Source organism: Telopea speciosissima, chromosome 4, assembly GCF_018873765.1.
Source record: "Telopea speciosissima isolate NSW1024214 ecotype Mountain lineage chromosome 4, Tspe_v1, whole genome shotgun sequence".
NCBI lineage: Eukaryota > Viridiplantae > Streptophyta > Magnoliopsida > Proteales > Proteaceae > Telopea > Telopea speciosissima.
Window position 1 is genome coordinate 12,391,263 of NC_057919.1, and position 20,944 is coordinate 12,412,206.

Sequence of the window (20,944 nt, forward strand, 5' to 3'; positions counted from 1 at the left end):
AGATTTTGACCTTTCATGGGTGGTGGAGTGGTCATTTGGCCTCCCACTGTGTCTGGGCGTGGCCCAGAGTCCACCTACATAGAACTTTTCTTGTACGGATATTAAGTGAATTTTTTTTCTGGTAGGTTCCCTGCCTTGTTCGGTCGTCCGATTCCTTTTATAGGGGTGAAATGACACTTAACCACATCCCGGCAGTGTGTTCGGGCAGGAGATTAAATCGTCATTTTTACCCTCTATGAGAGGAATCAGAACCGAACAACTGTACCGGGCAGAGAATGGATAACGATCCGCATAAAGCACGAAACAGTTAAGATGCATAACATAGGGGGCCATTTGAAGCTGGGCACAGCGCCGGCGTGCCCAGCAACTACCCCTTAAAATAAATAAAGAACTGAAGAAGGTCGTGAATGAAATCTTGGACTTCACAGTGACTAAGGTCGTCACGTTCATGGAGGTGGAGGCGTGGGCCGCGGAGACACACGCGGTGCCTATCTACGAACGGGTTCACTAGGAAAGCCACCTTGGAAAGCAACTTGGTATAAAGTGCGTACTGTCTGCAACGTTGAGTAGTGTGGCGAGAGAGACAGAGAGGGAGATACTTGTCTTAGAGACATTTCGAAACTTCGAATTTCCCTCGTAGTTTTCTCTGGTTTCGATTTTCAAGTTCTCTAGCAGAAGTCTCCATCTATGGCGTCAGATCCAGCTGAAGCCATAAAACCTTACAAGCTTTATCAAACCCTAACAGGTCACAAGCGCGCCATCTCCAGCGTCAAATTCTCCAACGACGGCAAGCTACTTGGTAGCTCATCGGCAGATAAGACCATCCGTCTCTGGTCGCCGACCGATGGTTCTTTCCTCAAGGAGATCGAAGGCCACGAACATGGCATCTCCGACTTTGCCTTCTCTTCCGACTCCCATTATATATGCTCTGGCTCAGATGACAAGACTGTACGAATGTGGGACGTCCAGACCGGTTCGCTCGTCAAGACGCTTCATGGTCACACCAATTATGTCTTCTGTGTTAACTATAATCCCCAGTCGAATATGATCGTCTCCGGTTCCTTCGATGAGACCGTTAGGGTTTGGGATGTCAAGACCGGAAAATGCTTGAAGGTGCTCCCAGCCCACTCGGATCCTGTGACAGCCGTGAACTTTAACCGAGATGGGTCGTTAATCGTTTCGAGCAGCTACGATGGTTTGTGTAGGATATGGGATGCGTCGACGGGCCACTGCATGAAGACTCTCATTGACGATGAAAATCCGCCGGTTTCTTTTGTCAAGTTTTCGCCTAATGGAAAGTTTATTCTCGCTGGCACATTGGACAATACATTGGTATGTTTCCATCTCTTTATCTATTCGAGGAAAGGAAGATTTCCCTACGTTCTTTGATTAGTTATTTGTTATTGGAAATCTCTGAATATTGCTTGTATGCAAGAAATTTACTCTACCTCAAACTGAGGTATTTCCGATTATTTTTACAAATGCTATTCGGTTGGTACCTTGTTGGATTCTTGTAGCTCTTTCATATACTGTGAGGATTCTGAATTAACAGCTCCATTGCGTCTCCTCGAGGTGCATGGTTTGATATGAAGAGTATGTTTGATTTTGCAAATCCCCCTGTACTGTCTATCTTTAAAACTTGAAGTTGGTTTATCCCTGGGGAACTTGTTCTAATCCGCCTGTGCTTAGGTTGATTGCACTTATGAATGAATTCCTGTTGTTAGTATTGGATTTTGCATTTTGAGTGGTTCCTAGTAACTATTTTGTTTTTATGCATAAAATGGAAGATTTGTTGACAGTCAACTGTCTCTAACTACTGAATATTGGCACAAGTTGATTATGTCTAGGTCATTTGATGTTGGGAGTTGGAACTTTTGGCATTTGGTAGGTACTTTAAGGGCAATGAGCCAAACTATTTGGGGAGTTCTTTCTTATGTTAATGTTCACTTTGAGAGGTTTTAAGCAAGGAAGCTGATTTTGTTGAGGTTCTTTGCTTCTTTCTGAAGGCCTCATAAAGAGGCTAAGTAAGATAAAAGGCCTCAAGCATCAAAGCTTCTCATTGTGCTCCCTCCCCCTCCCCCCCAACAATAAAAAATCCTGTTTGACGTCTCCAGGTGATGTCTGCTTGTTGCCAGGATTAACTTCTTCATTATAAGAATACTAGCAATTTACTTGATTATTTGGGCTGCTTCTCTTCCAGAAATCTTTTGATCATCAAAAAGAGTGGCCTTTGCTAACCACCGAATTTCATCCAAGTCAGTATATCCTAGATATCCTGCATCTCACTACCTACAATAAATACGAGGGGGTAGGGGCAAGTTGGTGAGGTAAGGGGCCATCCTGAGGCCAACTGTTGGAAGTTTAGTGAATTTTATTGGATATGGTTGAGGAAAATATTGCTGGACAAGCATGGGATGTATGAGTTGTAGCTTTAGTATATGGACACTTTAAGGATATCCATATAATGCTGGACATATGTTAAAGTCACTCTTTCCTGGCTGGGAAGGCAAATGGTAGGTGTATCATGATTGGAAGCATCCCCAACTCTGTATGAGTTGGCTTCTGAGAAGGCTGTGCTGGTTATCATTGTTATGAATAGATAAAAGAAAGAACCTTTTGGCACAACTAAACTGGATCCGCATTATGTTATTTGTAGGAAAAAGGAGTTGAAGAATATGTTGTCCCACTTAGATGGCATTGGGTAATTATTGTATCTGTATAAAAATGATGTTGGGTTGCTAAAGAAAAGTACCTTTTGTTCATGTTTTTGAAGATTTTCTCTCTTTGAGGTCTGGCAAGGTATTGAGGGACTGTTTGGTTTTTTATCTGGTGTTTGATATTAAGTTTAAGCAATCTAATATTGGTTATTGAGGTCAAGGAGACAACTAACATGATAAGAAAGTAGAAGAGTTGTATGAGCAATCTAAATACATTGGTGATGATGATGATGTAGTAACTGAACTATATTGTTTACGAAAGATTTCTGTTTACAGGTCTTAATTAAGTTGAGTGCCAAGAATAAGGCCACAATAGCCAGATATTCTGATTCTTCCAACAACCTGGTGCTATTTTTCATGTTGGTTTTGAGTTACCAAGCCATGCACTTTTTGGCTTTAGTTCTTTTGAACCTGATAACCTGTTGACTTGTTGATTTGGTGAAACTACAAATATTTAAAGATTAACATTGTTCTGACCGTTAACTTTTACAAATCTGGATGTTGGGAGCATAGTTTGAGAACTCGCGAGATCTCGCCGAGTTTCTCGGTTTTTGGAAAAGCCGAGACGAGACTGCCTACGAGTCTCAAAAGTGCAATATCTCGGCGAGATCTCGAATCTCGGTTTCGACCCATTATTTTAACCCACCTACCACTTAAATACCTTACCTAATTGGACAAAACTCGACATATCTCGGCGAGATCTCGGATCTCGGGTCCACCCAAAGTTGAGGCTTTGAGTTGAAAAAAAAAAAATGCACCAACTCGGCGAGATCTCGACTCGTCTCGGTTTTTCCAAGAGTCGAGTTGGTACCGAGACCCGAGTTTTAGTACCTTGGTTGGGAGAGACTGAGGGCTGAGTATGTGTCTAGTTTTGATGGTATTGAGATTCTTCTGTCCTCTATCTCTATGATGTTGATGCATGTCACAGATGGGAAGTTGTGTTCTTAGAGGTGATTTACAGATTTGGTCAAGAACCAGTACTTTGCTCAGAACAACTCCTGCATGTCCCAATGCAGTTGAAGATGTGGCTTCCATGGGGCATGTGTCCAGGAGGTTTAGGAGTTCTTCACCATTCGATTGTTAGAGAAATTCATCCCATCGGTTTTGGAGTTTTAAAAAAAAAAAAAACATTGATGTGTGCTTTGTGTGCTGCGAGAGGCAGATATGGTGAGAGACCATGGGTGAGAGGCCCTTCCCTACCCCTCCTCCTTTTTCTTTACTCGTGTGTATTTTATTTGATTGAAACAACTCAGTTTTGAGAGAGATTGAAGCATAGTTTCTTCATTGCTGAGTGATTATTGGAACACCAAAGTCTGGACTATTGGGTCCATCTGAACACCAAGGCCTGGACTAATGGGTCCATCTAAAGCTGGTCCTGGAAAGCACATCTTCTAGCTTGCAGCTGTACTGTGTTGGAGATTTCTGCTTCAACTTCAAGCCACTGTATTTATACATCTAGCCCCCTGATCCTGATCATATTTTGACAGTCTGCTGATCTCCTTAGAACCTTCCTTCGCTGGTGGTTGTAAGACGATCCAAAGGCTGGTCTAGCCACAACAGTGAGTTACTAATTTGAGGCCATACTTTCTAATTTCAGAGATTCTTTGATGTCTGTCGATCCATTCATTAGTTTGGGCTGGGATTTGTAGCAGTTAAGCTAGTTTGAAAGTACTTCACCCGACAGGAAGTTCAGCCTCATCCGAAGGGCCGACTTACTAGTTCTGTACCTGTTTATTTTCTCTGCCTGTTAGCCTGTTTTCTGACAGCCGATATTCTTATCTGGTTCTGTTTTATCTTGTCTATGTCTGGACATTATTCGAAGCACTGTTAGACCTAGGTGTAGGTCTCGAGAGTCTATTACCTCATTTCTTATTTGCTGTTAAGAGTTACTGGTATTTATATTGCTGGGTATTGGGGGTATAAAGTGCTGTTGTTAGCATTGAAAGATCCTACTGTGGAAAGATTTCGTAATTGTCTAGTTGAGACTGGTTCTACATTACCCATCCCCTCATCATCTTCTTCTTCTATTCCAATCTGTCCTACACAACCAGCAACAACCATAACCTTATCCCAACTAAATGGGGTTGGCTACATGGATCCGATAGAGGCTATGACAGTAAAAGAAATGAGAGAAGTAAAAAGAAGTAAAAGAAGTAAAATGAAGAAGAGTAGAAAATAAGTAAAGGAAAAAGTCAACGCATTAGTCAAAGCAGCATCCCAGGAACATTCCCCTACACGGGTCCTTGTCCTCCAAACCACTCTATTTGCGGTCATACTAGGATCGAGCCCTACTACATGCGTATCCTTTCTTACCACTTCTCCAATAGTCATCTTAGGCCTGCCCCTACCTCTTTTAGGTCCGTTAAACTGGACAACCAAGTGAGTGTTAAACTGTTTTCCTTTGATAGTTGACTGATAATTGAGCTCCTATGCTGTGGTAATAGAGGGCATGTTAGCACAGCAGTTTTCCTGATTTACAATCAGCTTGTGGTTGAGCTGATCTACGAGCACTCTCTCTCCGGTTTACATCTATACTGGAGGAGTAAAGATTTTGCCATAGTGTGCCCTGCAGTTCTCTGTTTTAGAAGTTTATTGACTGTAGCTCTGAGGTGCTGCTAGAACATCTGGCTATGAGATTTCTGTGAAGTTTTCAATAAGTAAACACATGCTGCCATCGACCTTAGCTGTAGCCTGATCTGACATACGGTTAGAGAGTTGCTGGTGGTTACTATTTCTTGGTTGTTGCTGAACTGACCAATCTGGTTGTTGGATTAAGTTGTTTTTTCTTATATTATCTTCTTCCTGAATGAATGAGGCGATAGATCCAAATATGATGATGTTCTGTTGTGAAAGTAAACCCTAGTTTCTAATTCTGAAACTAGTTGATATTTTCATTCCTATGTTCGTATTTGAATCCCACCTCTGGTCTGCTGCGAAGTTGTTCCTCCATACCAGCCTGTACTAGATTTAATCTGCTATTGCTTGTTATTGGGTTTGTCCTATTATGGCCTTTATTCTTGCCCTACACTGCCTGTTGGGTTGGAACTGAAACCTGCTTTAAGGATGCCTTGATTTCATCAGTAGGCCTAAAATGACAATAGGAGAAGTGTTGAGGATTGAGGAAAGACATGCATAGCTTAGGGCAAGTAACAAGTATGACTATTCACCTGATTGGAGAAAAAGGATCCATTTAGCCGACCCCATTTAGTTGGGATAAGGCTGAGTTGAGCTGATTTGATACTCTGTGAGATGCAGTTGGCTGTGAGAAACAGTGGTTTACCTGGAGAGATGCTGGTCTAGGTTTGGCCGCTTGGGTGAGAACCTCAGGTTGGGGGGCAGGGGGTGTTGCAGTGCTGGCGATTGGAGGGGTTGTCGTAGGAATCTAAGGGAGGGGTGTGTGTTTGTAGCGGAGGAGGTTGGGGTTTCAAATGACGCAGGAGGGTTGGCGAAAGAAGGTACTAAACGGCACAGGAGGGTTTGGGAAAGGAGGGAAGGAAGCGAGAGAGGCCGAATTCTCTCTCTTTTTTTATATTTTTTATTGTGTGTGTTTTGGATCTCAACTCTCAGCAGAGTAGGGTGCCGGTAACTAATCAAACAAGAACGGAAATAGAAATAACGTGGAGGGAGGAAAAGAAGAAGGAAAATATCACAATGGAAGGGAAAAGAGAGATTGATGGGGGAAGATGGGGAACTTCGGCTCTGATACCAAATTGGTGGGGGGCCGGTCAGAGAGGAGGGAGAAATCTGAGAAGGAACTCAAAGTTGCAAGGGGGAAGAGGAAGACACATTCACAATCATACCTCACTCATGTTGAGCAACATTCAATCAACTTTCTAGTCATTGTGTTTTTCCAACGATGGATTACAAGGTATAAATAAACGAAAATCAAAAGAGTCCTAGCTAGCATAGTTATCAAGGCGTCGCCTAGGCGTCCAGGTTCCTTGGTTGCTTAGGCGGATGCCTTGCCGCCTTGATTTTAGACCCTCTCCAATGCCATTGTCGCCTTGCCGCCTTGATAACTATGCTAACTAGAATGTAAGATTGAAACTTACACCCAATCTCTATCTCCTAATCGAACTCTAAAACTCAAATAGAGTTAAAAATCCTAAGTAAACATAAGAAATAACAGACATGAAGATTAAACTACTACCAGCCCTTATTGGACCAAAAACCCGTGTTGCGCTGGTTCCGTCTGGGTTTGGGTTTCCCAACTCGGCCATGCTGGTCCAACTAGTCAAGTGCTAAAGCATCAGGACCGATCCGACCCGACACTGCCGATCCGGATCGGTATAGGTATTGGCTGAGACCGATACCGTTACCATTACTGTGATTTAAATCCCTGGTATAGCAGTAGGGTTGATTAGATCTGACCTGAAACAATTGAATGATAAGATAGATAGAATAGAGGGTAGATAGTTAGATAAGACACTAGGTTAGGAATTCACCAAAGCCTACGAAGAGAATCCACTATTCCACTAAGGAATCCTCCTTATTCTTCACGTGGAATTCACCAATGCACACCCATAATCCACCAGTTAACACTGCTGAATCCACAGAACCATACTTCAGAAACTGAAAATCTTTATTTCTTCAATCGATGTGATGGCCTGAAGGTCTTACAGGTAAATATAGATACTCTAAAAGGTTGTGATTGGCTAAAGAGAGAGCTTACGTCATTCACCCAATAGGAAATAAGAGCTTCCATCATCTAAGTATCTAACCAATAGGAAAGCTCCAATTAACTTATTACATCATCCAGCCAGTAGGAAAGCTCTAAACTGACCTAAATACTTAACAACCTATAGGAAAAAGATATGCAACTCAGACTGGAGTAAATATTGCAAATCCAAGATAAGATCTATGATAAAAAAAAAGAAAGAAATAACTTCTAGAAGACCCCACAACTTAATTTACTAATATATTCTGTGTTCCTATTTGCTATCCATATTTTAGGTCCATTAAAGTGCCCTATTGCAACAAAACACCTTGGACCAACACATGTAACCCAGCCAAGGCTTATTCCACTGAAATAAGCCCATTTTTCTGATTTATCTGCATTATTTGTTGCTTGATTTTGTTTTACTACAATATCAAGCTTTTATGGGTTATTCTGTAATGGGTTTAATAACACAAATTCACAAATGTTTTATTTTTGATGGATATACTAAGTTACTGTTTTATTAAATGAAAGTAGAGGCCCATATGCCTACCTCTCATTGTCATCTGTCCACCCAACAACTGTGATGTGGAACTGAATTAGCTATCCATATTGAATTACAACCATTCAATATGAAGGTATTCCAGATTGTCTGTTAGTCTACATATGGATGTCTGTATAAGGTTGGCTGACTCGTTGTATGGTATCTGCAGAGATTATGGAACTTTTCGACCGGGAAGTTTCTGAAAGCATACACTGGGCATGTTAATTCAAAATACTGCATATCATCCACATTTTCTGTAACCAATGGGAAGTATATTGTCAGCGGTTCGGAGGATAACCGGGTCTACTTGTGGGAACTTCAGACAAGAAAAATTGTCCAGACACTGGAAGGCCACACAGACACTGTTATATCTGTTACATGTCACCCTTCCGAGAACATGATAGCTTCTGGTGCACTTGAGAAGGACAAGACAGTGAAGATCTGGACTCAGGATAAGGACTGATTCGTTTTTCTGGTAATGATGTTGTTTTAATGTATCCATCTTATTACTACCTTTATTTAGTACATGTCCCTTTAAATCATTTAGACATGGAAATTTTCGCAGGACCAATATAGACATTTGTGCATAAAGATGATGATATTGATATAAAAAAATTATATTTATCCTGTATTTTTTTTTGGGGTGCTATGAAGGAAGAAACTTCATTAAACTAAGAGAAGCAAAGGTTAACAATATTGTTTGTTACATCCCCATGAATGTGATTGTGTCTAGCTAGAAGAGTAAGCTTGTGGGCGATGTAAATGTTGCTCCTGTCCATTTTCTTAATACCAAAAAAAAGAGGAGAAAGTTGCTTAGATCAGATTGAATGTCAAAAAGTACTGAGAAGAGTTCCCATGGCCAGGCGTGAAGATCTGGTTGTGGAAGCCAGTTGACCTCATCCATCGAGTAATCCATAACTCTATTCTTTGTCTTCCCATTGATAGTGCACCAGCGATTCCTTGCTTGATCCCTCGAGCCTCGGCTTCTTGGGGTGAACCTGTATGGTCAAGATTTGTGAGGGCGGAAATAAAATTTCTGTTGCATATTAATACCGGTGCACAACCACTTCCTTTGGAATGGTGATCGAAACTGCCATCAGATATAATGATGCATTTATCCTCGGATTGAAGGTTAGTATAAAAATTGAGAGGTGGGATGGGGTGTAGTACTGTTTGCTTAGTGGGTTCAGGTATGGCAGGGAAGAGGGATAAATCTATAACCCAATGATTGATGAGATTGAGTTGATGGAAAGGATTTGATTGGATATTTTCAAAAAGGAAGTGGTTCCTAGATAGCCATAAAAAGTAAGCGGTGATGGAAGCAACACTCAAGACTAAGGATACGTCTTTGTGATCGACATTAGGACTGTGAATGATATTAGCAATAAGATCGAGGAGATTGTTAGCATGGATGAATTCAGTACGCAGTCCTAAGGAGCCACTAGCCTATATTCTTTTTGAGAAGTTGCAGGAGACAACGAGATGCCAATCTGATTCGGGAACTGAATTGCTGAATTTGCAAATTTCATCATTATTGGTAATGAATTTTGATCATTAAGCTGGATCTTGTTGCTGCCATTGAAAGCTTCTTCTACAACCCTAATCAAGTCATAGGTTTCTTCTCTGATGAGCTCCCCCCCACCTCCCCCCTCCGCCACCTCACCCCTCCACCTCCACCTTCCCCACCATACTCCCCTCCTCTTCTCGGCCTCCAACCTCCATCACTCACACTGCCACCACCACCCCCGATACCTCCTCCCCTGACCCTCCGCATGCAACCTTTGCACCTCCATCCTTGCCTGGGCCCAAATCTTGGTCATCTTTGTTTTCCCTTCCCAACTCCCCCTCCCCCTCTGTTCTTCCCCTTCTCTTTGTCAAACCTGCTACCGAAGATGGAGCCTCCTTCGCTCTGTGCCCCAACAATCTTCTTTCCCCTGAAATCACCAAATGGAAGGCCTGCCTAGTGGGCCACTTCCTTGGACCACGACCCTCGTTCAACATTGTCAGAGCTTCCCTCACCAAGCAATGGAAAGCTCACGGTTCGTTAGACATCTTCCTCCTCGACAATGGTGTCTTTGTCTTCAAGTTCTTCTCCGATGATGCCAAAGCCAGAGCTTTAGATGGGGCTCCTTGGCTGGTGGGATCCAAACCAATCTTCCTCCGTCAATGGGACCCTTACATTCAACTCCACAAGGTCGACTTCAGCTCCATTCCCTTGTGGGTTGCCTTGCTAGGTCTCCCCTTCCACTACTGGAGCCAGGATTGCCTTAGCAGAATTGGCTCAGTCTTGGGGTTTCCCCTTTATTCCGACGCTCAAACCCTCAAAAGGGATCGTCTCTCCTTTACAAGAATCTGCATCGACGTCTCGGCTGAGCATCCCCTGCCCTCCTCCATCACCATCGTTGAAGAAGATGGATTCAGCTTCGAGCAGCCTATCAAGTTCGATTGGATCCCACCACACTGCATCCACTGCAAGGTCTTTGGGATCGCTCCCGCAGTTGCTTTGGAAAAGCCCCTGTTGACTCCGTTGCTGACGGCCAGTCCCTTTATTGTCAAGATTCAGTCGATGCCTCTGCAGTTCTCCCATCTTCACTTGCCCCTGGGGCCATCGCCAATCTCTCGAACCCTTCAGGTGTGCTTCGCGGCAAGTCAGTTCCAGGTCCCTCATCTGCTGACAGTCAACCACGCTTAGCAAGCTCCGCTGCTCCTCCATTGGCCTTGAATGACTTCAGATCTCCTAGCAGAGGCAGAGCTAGACTTCGCCCCCGCCGCAGACAACGTCGCCGTGGCAACCCTACCTCTACTTCTCCGGCTCGCAGGCAAACCCCCTCTGTTATCTTGCCTGAGCCTTTGTTGGCTGCCTCTGATGGTTTGTTGCAGTGTGAGATCCTTCTTGATGCCTTGATCGTTAGTCCTGGTATGCTGCTCTCTCCGGCTTCGACAATTGCGATTGATCCCATTGGTCTGCCTGCGACCCATGCGACAAAGGGGCTTTGAGCTTTCCTCTGTTGCTCAGAACTCCCTGCTAAACAGATCGGGCTGTGACCCTTTCACCATTTTGGCTACTGGTTCTCCCGGCTGCTCCCTGCTGCCATGGTCTCTTCGCCTTTTGGAGCCCTTCCCTCGCTGACCTCCTCTACTGCAGATCAGCCCAGGGCTCAGTCGCTTAGGAGCTCCTCTCTCGATGGGAGTCTGGCCCTTCTACGAGGTAATTTGAATGGAAACCCCTCATCCTTTTCCCCTGATAACCCCCCTTGTCCTTTTCTTCTTCTGTCCTTCCCCCCCTTCTACCTACCCCTTGGCCCACCTCCCAACCATCTCCCCATTTTACCATTGCTTTCCCCCAACAAACCCCCCTTGAACCAACCGGTCCTACCCCTAACCAAACCATCTTCTCTAAACCAGATCCCTTCTTATTTTTCTTACAACCTTCTCATTTTACCCCCGCTACCCCATTTATCTCCTACCCTTTCTTTAAGCCATGAACACCAACCATCCACTAACTTTTCTACCTGACCTGACTCCAGATCCCCCTCACCCAGCCCCTCTTCCACCCACTTAACCCGCTCCACTCAGCTTTCTACCCGCACAACTTCCTGGCCCACCACCCCCACTCGACTGTATCCACAGCTCCACCATCCCCACCCCTACCCCCTCCCCCTCCCCCTCCCCTGCTCTAACCTCCTCTCCCCTCCTATCTTGTCCGCTGAGCCCCCCCTCCCCCTAGTTCTGGGTTCCCCCCACCCCTCCCCCCTTGGCCCCCCCCTTATATTTCGGTTAGCTCCCCTGTAGCTACCGTTATTGCCCGTCACCGACCTACCCTTGCTTACTTTCGTAGGAGGTACAAGAGTGTTCCCCCTAGAACTTCGTCGCCCCTCCCCCTCTAGTTGCTATGTCTGTCAGGTTTTTTTGGAATGTCAGGGGTCTTAATTCCCTGGCCAAGCACCAAGACATCAGAGACCTTATCAAATCTTCTCATTCTTCCTTCTGTGCTCTCCTTGAGACCCGTGTGCTGCCTGAAAATGCTTCTCGCATTGCGGCATCCATTGCCCCTTCTTGGACTTTTTTCTCCAACTACAACCATTCTTCTAATGGCTGTATCTGGATTCTTTGGGACCCATCCAAAATCAACATCTCCATCTCTCGCTCCACCTCTCAGCTTGTTCACCTCCTCCTTTCTCTCCCAAACTCCCCCCTCTCCTTCTACATCACATTCATATATGCCTTAAACCAGGCTGCTGTCTGCGTCTCCCTTTGGGATGAGTTGGCTATCATTAAGGATGGAATAGGCTCTCTTCCTTGGGGGATAGGAGGAGATTTCAATGTTGTTAGATTCCAATCTGAGAAAATTGGAGGCCGCCCACCTGATTTCCAATCCGCCAAGGCCTTCAATGATTGTATCGAGGACATTGATTTAGATGATCTTCACTGGTCGGGTACCCCCCTCACCTGGCACAACCGTAGGGGGGCAAGCGATCGTATTGCTTGCAAACTAGATCGTTTCCTTGTCAACGAGGCTTGGCTCTCATCCTTTCCCCACTCCCTTGCTAACTTCCTCCTCCAGGGCCTTTCTGGTCACAGCCCCTGCCATCTCCTCATCCAGCCCTATTCGTCCTTCGGCCCCAAACCTTTCAAGTTCTTCGACATGTGGACCTCCCACCACCTTTACCTTCCTACCATCCTCAATGCTTGGAGCACCCCAAATGCAAGAGCCTCAACCTCTCCCACCTTGCTTTTGCGGACGATCTTATGATCTTCTCCAAAGCTTCCCCCTCTTCCATCTCCGCCATCATGTCATCCCTTCACCTCTTTGAGAGTCTCTCTGGCCGACACATTAACCTCCTTAAATCCAAACTCTTCCTCTGACAGACACCACCTCCTTCGCCTCACTGGCTTTTCTCTGGGCTCCCTCCCAGTGAAATAACTAGGCCTTCCTTTGATCCTTGCTAGACTCTCCAGTTACCATTGTACCCCTATGCTTGACAACATGCGCAAACGCCTCCAACTCTGGAAAGGTAGACTCCTATCCTATGCTGGTAGGCTCGAATGTATCAAATCCGTTCTTCAATCTTCCTACATCTACTGGTGCGGCATCTTTGCCCTTCCTAAAGTCACCACCAAAGCTATGGAATCCATCTTATGTGCCTTCCTCTGGAAAGGAAAGGAAACCGCCAAATTCCTTCACCCTGTCAACTGGAAAGCTATCTGCCTCCTAAAATCTGAAGGAGTCCTCGACATTCGTCGGATTTGGGACTCCAACACTGCGGGAATCCTAAAGCTTATCTGGAAAATTTCCTCTAATCAAGACTCCATTTGGGTCCAATGGGTCTACTCCCACCTCCTGAAGAATGATTCCATTTGGACTGTCTCCATTCCCGTTGACTCCTCCTGGGTCTGGCGCAAGATCCTTCTCTTTCGCCCGCTGGCCCTTAGAGCCATCTCTTCTTCCATTGTTGATGGATCCTCCACCTTCCTCTGGCTTGATCCCTGGCACCCCATCGGTATCCTCTACAACTTCTTTGGCCCGAGAACAATCTACTCCTCTGGCATTCCTAAGCTGGCACCTCTTTCCTACATCATCTCAAATGGTTCCTGGTCTCCCCCCTTACCTCCCCCATCTCCCTTTCCCTGGTTTGGAATTCCCTACCCCCTCTCCCCCTTTCCCTTTCCCCGGCTCTAGTGGACAAGGTTACTTGTCTCCCCTCCTCCAACGGTCTCTTTAGCTTTAGATTTGCCTGGAACCTTGTTAGACACTATGCCCCCTCTGTCCCTTGGCACAAGCTAGTCTGGTTCAAAGGCCACATCCCCCGCCACAGCTTCCTTGCGTAGAGAACCCTTACCCACTGCCTCCCTACCCAAGCTTTCCTTGCTCTTCGAAAAATCCCAGTCCCCCCCTTCCTGCATTTTTTGTTGGAATGGTACCGAAGACATTGACCACCTTTTCTTTGCCTGCTCTTTTACCTCTACCATTTGGAAAAAAGCCCTCTCATTCATTTGACCCCGCAGTAGAAGACACCTTCCATTCGCTCGAGAATGGCTCTGGCTTATCATGACTTTCCTTGGATGTTCAATCTGCGACACTATAGGCAAGCTTGTGTTTGGTGCTACCCTCTATCACATTTGGATGGAGAGGAACCTGAGGAGATGGACTTCCAACTCTCGCTCTTTTGACTTGATTTGAAAGCCATCTTTTGGGATGTCTCCTCTAAGCTTACTTTTGTTACTAAAAAGGCTTTCTTGGATACCCCAAGGAACATGCATATTGTTGTATCTTGGGGTTTAGATAGTGCTCTTTTGCTTCCTCATTCCTGCTCTTGGTCGGGTATTGGGTTCCCTCCCCCCCCCCCCCTCTCCTTTTTTCCTTTCCTCTCGCCCTCCTTGGGCTTTGGTAATATATTTTTTATTCACCAAAAAAAAAAAAAAAAGATTTTGGACGGGGGTTGGGATACCGCCCCAAAGGATTTTCCAGGCAAACATTTTGAATTTTGGGTGGATTCTTAGGTTCCAAATGGCTTTCCAAACCTTGGTATTTCCTTTGGAAAGTTGGTTAGTATTTTTAGAAAGGAATGAAGCAGCTGCCTTTGTTGAGAAAATTTCAGATTTGGTGTATGAAGTGAAGAGGAAATCATTGCGGGAGGTGGTACTAATAAGTATAGAGAGAATGGCCTCCACAATGTTCTTAGGGAAGATGTTGTGAATTAATGAATGGTCCCATTCCCTATTAAAAAGGAATGCCTCGGCTTTACAAATGGTAGGGTGTGGAATGATTGGGGATGGGATCCAGGCCGAGCTCTATTGTGACCAAGTAGGGCGGGCCTTGGTGCAACGGTTTCGGTTGCTCCATTGTGACCAAGAGGTCTAGGGTTTGAGTCTGGAAACAGCCTCTCTGCGAAAGCAGGGGTAAGGCTGCATACATTATGGCCCTCCCCAGACTCTGCAGTGGCGGGAGCCTCGTGCACTGGGTACACCTTTTTGATCCAGGCCGAGCTCTAGATATTAATAGATCTTCCATTTCCTACCTTCCAACAGGTCATTATTTGTAGGTTAGGGATGATCGATTGGATACCATTGACCATTCATTACCCATAGTCTTGGTGACCAAGGTTGAGATTGCTCACGAAGAGAGCATGAAGGGAAGTATTTTGCCTTAATGATCCCTGCCCAAAGTTCATTTGGCTGAGAGATGAGATGCCAGCCAAGTTTCATTAATAAAGCTTGGTTATGAATATGGGATTTTTGGAAACCCAGGCCACCCACATGCTTCGGGAGACATATGGATGATCATGAGATCAGATTAAGGCATCTTTCAGATTCCTTTTTCCCTTTTCAAAAGGCTGCATTAATGGTATCAATTTGTTGCAAATGTATTTTGGAAAAGGAAAGCATGACATAACATATGTTGGGATAGAATTGAGGATTGATTTGATGAGAATTGAATGACCTGCATTGGTTAGGAGATTACATTTCCAGTCTAATAATCGTTTTCTCATATGTAGAACAATATAATCAAGACATTGGCTTTTTGATCACTGAGGGAACAGGAAGGATCCAAGGTAATTAGAATTAGAATCCATCTCCTTGATCCCACGAACTCGCTTAATGACATTTCTAGTTGGAGCAGAGGTGTTACTACTAAATAATATATTACTTTTCAAAAAATAGATTTGTTGACCGGAGAGGTCTTTGAAAAGAGAAGATGGATTTTAGAGCGGTAACATCATCTAAGGTTGCCCTCCAAAAGAGAAGGGTATCATCCGCAAAAAGTAGATGAGTGATTTCTGGAGCATTTCTGGCAATTTTGATACCCTTGAAAAGATTAAGGTCTCTATAAGTATGCAAGAGACGTGATAGACACTCGATAGGGTGATAAAAATGTAGGGGCTGAGAGGGCATCCCTATCGAATGCCTCGGGATGATTTTATACAATTAAAGCAGCTTCCTTGGAGTTTGACATAGAGTACTTGAAAGAGTTTGCAGATCATTTAACACCAGTGATCATTAAACCCAAGAAATTTGAAAATAGCTTGGATAAATCCCCATTCAAGCCTATCATAGCCTTTGGACATGTCCAGTTTAAGAGCTAAAAAACTCGTTTTTCCTAAGGTAATAGAAGATTTCATGGGCGATAATGATATTATCTGAAATCTGTCTCCCTTTAACAAAAGCATATTGGTAGGGAGAGAAAGGAATTCACAAGAAAGAAATTAAAAGGAATCCAAATCGGAAATTGTTACCACTTACCAGAGGTGAAGGTGTCCCGCGTTTGAGCCTCTTTGCTCTTAGTATTGATAGCATTATCTTGACCAATGTGCACAGAGCGCTTCTTTTGGGAAGAGAGATGGAGCTCAGCCTCTGATTTCAGCTCATAAACCCAGTGTTTCATTTGATCTGAGAGGATTCCAGGCATGGTTTAAAGTATCGACCGATACGATACGATACAGACCGATACATATTGGTATCAGTCGATGCCGATACGATACATACCGATACGTCTCCTTTTTTTAAAAAAAATGAACTGTCTCGAATTGTATCGAAATGTATTGACCGAGACGGGCCGATACGATACGATACGTATCGATGGTCGTGCAGTAAAGGGTTCAGTGGGTGGTTTAATACGTATTGATATGTATCGGCCGATACGGCTTGATACATACCGATACATCACCGATACGTACCGATACATACCGATACACACTGATACGCACCGATACCATCGATACATTGCATAAAAGAACCATTTTCACTCACAGATTTGATACAATTCCTAATCTAACGAAAAAATGAAGGAAAACTCTCAACCAAGAGTCTAAAATCTTGCATTTAATCTTGGTTTTTCACACTTTTAAACTAAAAAACGAATGAAGGAGTGCTACAACATCATCCTTTGCATCATCCAATACTCTTCATGGCTATAGACGATTACAACATGTGAGAGACTTCATCTTTTATAACAATTTTAATTTAATGCACTTGTCTGGTTATACATTATTCACCATTTCAGGTTTTATGCATGACGCTTATTATATATTGCTTATTTATATTGTTTTTTGTTCTGAAAGTGTATTTCCATGTGTATCTTAACCATTTCTATGTGTATTTGTATTGTTCGATACGTATCTCCGAAACGATACGATACGATACGATACGTCTCTTAAAATCACCCGACCGATACGATACCCGATACCGATACTTTAAATCTTGATTCCAGGTGTCTTGGAGAGTTTGAGATCGGTAGCAAACTTCTGGAAAAGCTCAAGTTCAACAAACGCTTTATCCTCCTCAGCACTAGCCTCTCATTTCCTCTTGGATTTCCCCTCTTTACATGAGTCCGTAGACATCTCCCGGTTTTCCTCGGCAAGGAGTTCCTTTCTATTAGCCATGTCATTGATTTTTGAGGCCGTATTTGTTAATCCTTGGATGTGGACAGAGAAACTTGCTTGGAGATCAGCCTTGGTCTTTTTACCCTTTGCTGCAGGTGGTTGAAGCATGATGGAAACTTTCCCTTTCCCCTTTGATAGCCGAGTCGAGGTCTTCCCATGTCCACAGTTGCTAGACAAAGAGGTTGATTGGAAATAATTGATGGTAATGGCCTTCGGGTTATTAAATACACTGGGGAGCTGGGGGAAAGAAATGGGTTTTTGGTTCAAAAGTGAAACATTTTTCTGTGGTTTGGTGGGTTTGATGAGTTTGCAAGGGATTTGGGTCGGTGGTGGGCTGGTTGTGAAGGCAGTGATTGGGTATAAGAAGGGTTGGGATGGGTTACGTGAGAGCTACTGTTCACAATAAAGGATTGCTACCCATCTTGACAGTCAGGGGGGGTAAAAAGGGTATTTTCATGGGGAGAAGCAGGGCCAGGGATTTGGTTGTTTTCATCTTGGAGGGGAGGCATGGAGATGGTGTTCGCTTGGGGTAGAGTAAGGGAGTCAGATTTAGGGCAGGGATTGGAGAGATCATTTTGAGGAAGGGGAGGAAGAGGTTCAAGTATGGATAAAAAAAACATTGCAAAGATCATCAGACCACAGAGTTTCTATGTCACCTGGAGAGGGGAGAGTTGGATTTCACCCTCCCCAGTTGCTCCTAAAATGGGTGAAGTAGTGATAGTATTGGTAAGGGGAGAGCAGGTGGTAGGTTGAGGATGGGGATTGAGGGTTGTAGCCTGTAGGAGGTGGGGTAGCAATTGGGGGAGGAATGTGAAAAGAAGCAGTGAATATGGAAGAGGGAGAGACGGGGAGGATTGGTGCTGTGGAGGAGTTTGACCCAGGATTTGCTATGGTTGGGAAGGGTTAGGGATGGGAGGGGTGGGGATGCCTTTTGTTTTTGCCTTGGGAGAATTGGGGAAAAGTTCCATTACTTGGAGGGATTCCGAATTTTTATTTTTCCTGTATGCTGCTTTGTTACCGGAACAATTGGGCAGGCTATGGGTTAATCTGCCGCATCTGAAGCAAAAGATAATGGCCTCATATCTAGCTTCAATGTTATGGCTGAGTTCCTCAGATTCCGAGAGTAAATGAAGCGTGAGATAGGACGACGCTTGTTGTATTTGATCTTAATTCTAGCAGAGAAGGGAGGAAGGCCCAGATATTCCCAGCTCAAGTCGATTGAGAGGGGTAAACCAATAGTTTCCATACCTTTGAGGATGGTAGACTCTTTGAAGCAAGGAGGGATGAATAAAAGTTGAATCCACATAGTGAAACTGTTATTTTCCTTGCGGTAATCAGAGGAGAGAGGAGGGGCTGGAGGCCTGGAATAAGCTGAAAGATGAAATTTCTAAACCACCATGGGGAGTCATCCAGGACACCATCTCAGTCACTTTTTTGGTAAAAATGAACTTTAAACTGGCTGTTCTCCATCACTTGGGACTCTTTTCACGTGAAATTTGCTCCACATGGAGACCAATTCTGGGTTGGTACAACCGATAGCGGAGCCATAGATACACAGGTTATTAGAGGAACCATGAACCTCAGCAGCTTTGTCAAAAACTTTATCATGAGCTTTGTCCTTATCGGAATATTTGGCCAAACCTTTGCCTTTGCTTTGCGGTTTGAAGCTTTTACCTTGGTGCACAGTCATTAGCCTATTACCTCTATGAGATGAGGACTGCATAGATGATTTGCAAGGCGACATCATATGCGGTAATGTGGAAATAAAATGACTACCAGCTACACTTAACACCAGGGTGAAAAGAAGAGTGGAGAAGAAACTCGGAAGTGATAGTCTAGTGGGAGTCGCCAAAAAAGGAAAGCACTTAGCTTGACTTTAGGTCTCGGGGGAGACTATCAAGGTGCCTGAATTGGGTGGTACCAAGATCAGTAACGTGGAAAAAACCTGTAATGGGAGGTGGGAAGTAATAAAGGATATGAGAATACTTTGAAGTGTCTGGGCTTCAATCGCATCAGAAATAGTGATGGGGGAGGGAGGAGTGAAAAAATGTTCCATGGAATTCAATGAAGGGGAAGTAACTTCGGACAGTAGTACGGACAGTTTTAGGACTTGGGGAAAACCATTGGGAAGTCAAATGAGGACTAGATCAAAACACAGGTTAGTAGCGAAATCAGAGGTGAGCTGCAATACGCGAGCAGAGAGAACTCAGAAGCTTAGAGAGCTGAGAGGAAGAAAGAAACTAGAATAACCATCCTAAGGAGAACCCTTACCTGTCTATCTAGTTTTTTTTTATCCTGTATTCTTATTATGCTTTGTTGAATTGAATCCCAAAGTTTGCATGTGTGGTTATTAAGAAGGGGGGGGGGGTGGTGGTGGTGGTGGTGGTGGTGGTGGGGTGTGTTAGTAAGAGTATTTTTTGAAGTTCGGATGTTATGTTTTTTGGTTTTCAATGAAGTTGGCTATCATTTCTAGTAGTCCCAATTATAAGAGTATAGATCCAATTAGTTTGTTTGCTTCAGTGACCACTATTTTATCTACAGGTTTCAGATTTCTCTTCTTGTTTTGTTATTCTTGGGATCTTATCTTCTACATTATCTTTTAGGAAAAGAGGTTCTATTATGCCTGTACTTTGAACCATTTCAATTGCGCTCGTTTTCGCCACGTCTCCTCAGACTTATGAGCACAGATGATTTGGCAGGCTGACTGTTGGATTTGTTTGCCAACCCCCTAATATGCCATTTGTCAAAATTGGTGGCCTATCTCAACTATGGACCATCATATATATGATTTCTGCATTGATTTTTTAGTGGCTCCTGTAGAGTTCACCTTATAGACTTTTCAAACTTTAAAAAACCTCTATAGCGGATTTCAGATTGTCATATATTTTGATCATGGAGAGATGATTGTGACAAAACATCCACAAAATTTGGGCCCCAACTGAATTGCCATGGGTCCCAGATGCATGCATGTTGTAAGCTAACTCCCCTTATTTTGTCTGTTTTTTTTTGTTATGTGGGGTGGGGTAGTGGAGGGGAAGGAGGGTGGTTGACTGGTTGTTACACATCTATAGGCAGTATTTCTTTGTTTTCTTGATGAGGTGAAGTATTTTGTCATGCATAGAAAAAGCAAATTAAGGTACAGAAGGTTTCTTCTGTGATCACCATAAAATAAAGAAAAGTCAACTAAACGTTATGTAACATAATACTTCTACATGGGCAGAAATATGTGGCGTCTTTGTTTTCTCATTAATCATTAGAGTGAATGCAGAAATAGCTGAAAGAGGTTTCATGTCAATGACTAAGGTTCCTCTATGAGTAACCATGTACTTGACATTTATTCCAGTCCACCAGAGCTTTGATGCGATCATATGGGCATGTATCAAAGAAGTTACTTGGTAAGAGAATTTTGCATGATTGCTATGTGAGGTATCATTAGTAGGAAGCATGGGCAAGTCTCGTAACTCATTTAAGACCTTGAGAATATTATCAAAGCAGAGTTTTTGTTGGGCAACTGAATTGTGAACTTTGGCTTTTGATAATTTCCTAATCAGCAAGTATGTTCTCCCATTTTGACAGGGTCTGGATTTTCAACTGGTGGAATTTGATCTACATAATCCTTGTTGAGTGCATCCGAGACCATCATCAC

The 20,944-nt window shown here is 43.8% G+C and overlaps 1 protein-coding gene across 2 annotated transcripts; it reads left to right on the plus strand.

The window, feature by feature from the left end:
• The first annotated feature begins 623 nt into the window (after positions 1-623).
• Positions 624-20,924, plus strand: LOC122657471 (COMPASS-like H3K4 histone methylase component WDR5A). Of its 2 annotated transcripts, XM_043852181.1 has the most exons (3): positions 624-1,332; positions 8,088-8,393; positions 20,875-20,924. In XM_043852181.1, exons 1-2 carry the CDS (start codon positions 688-690, stop codon positions 8,379-8,381), a joined length of 939 nt encoding a protein of 312 aa, XP_043708116.1. In that variant the 5' UTR covers positions 624-687; the 3' UTR covers positions 8,382-8,393; positions 20,875-20,924. The 2 variants fall into 2 exon arrangements, with proteins under 2 accessions (XP_043708116.1, XP_043708115.1); XM_043852180.1 differs by lacking the exon at positions 20,875-20,924 and having other exon boundaries at positions 8,088-8,546.
• The last annotated feature ends 20 nt before the right edge of the window (positions 20,925-20,944 follow it).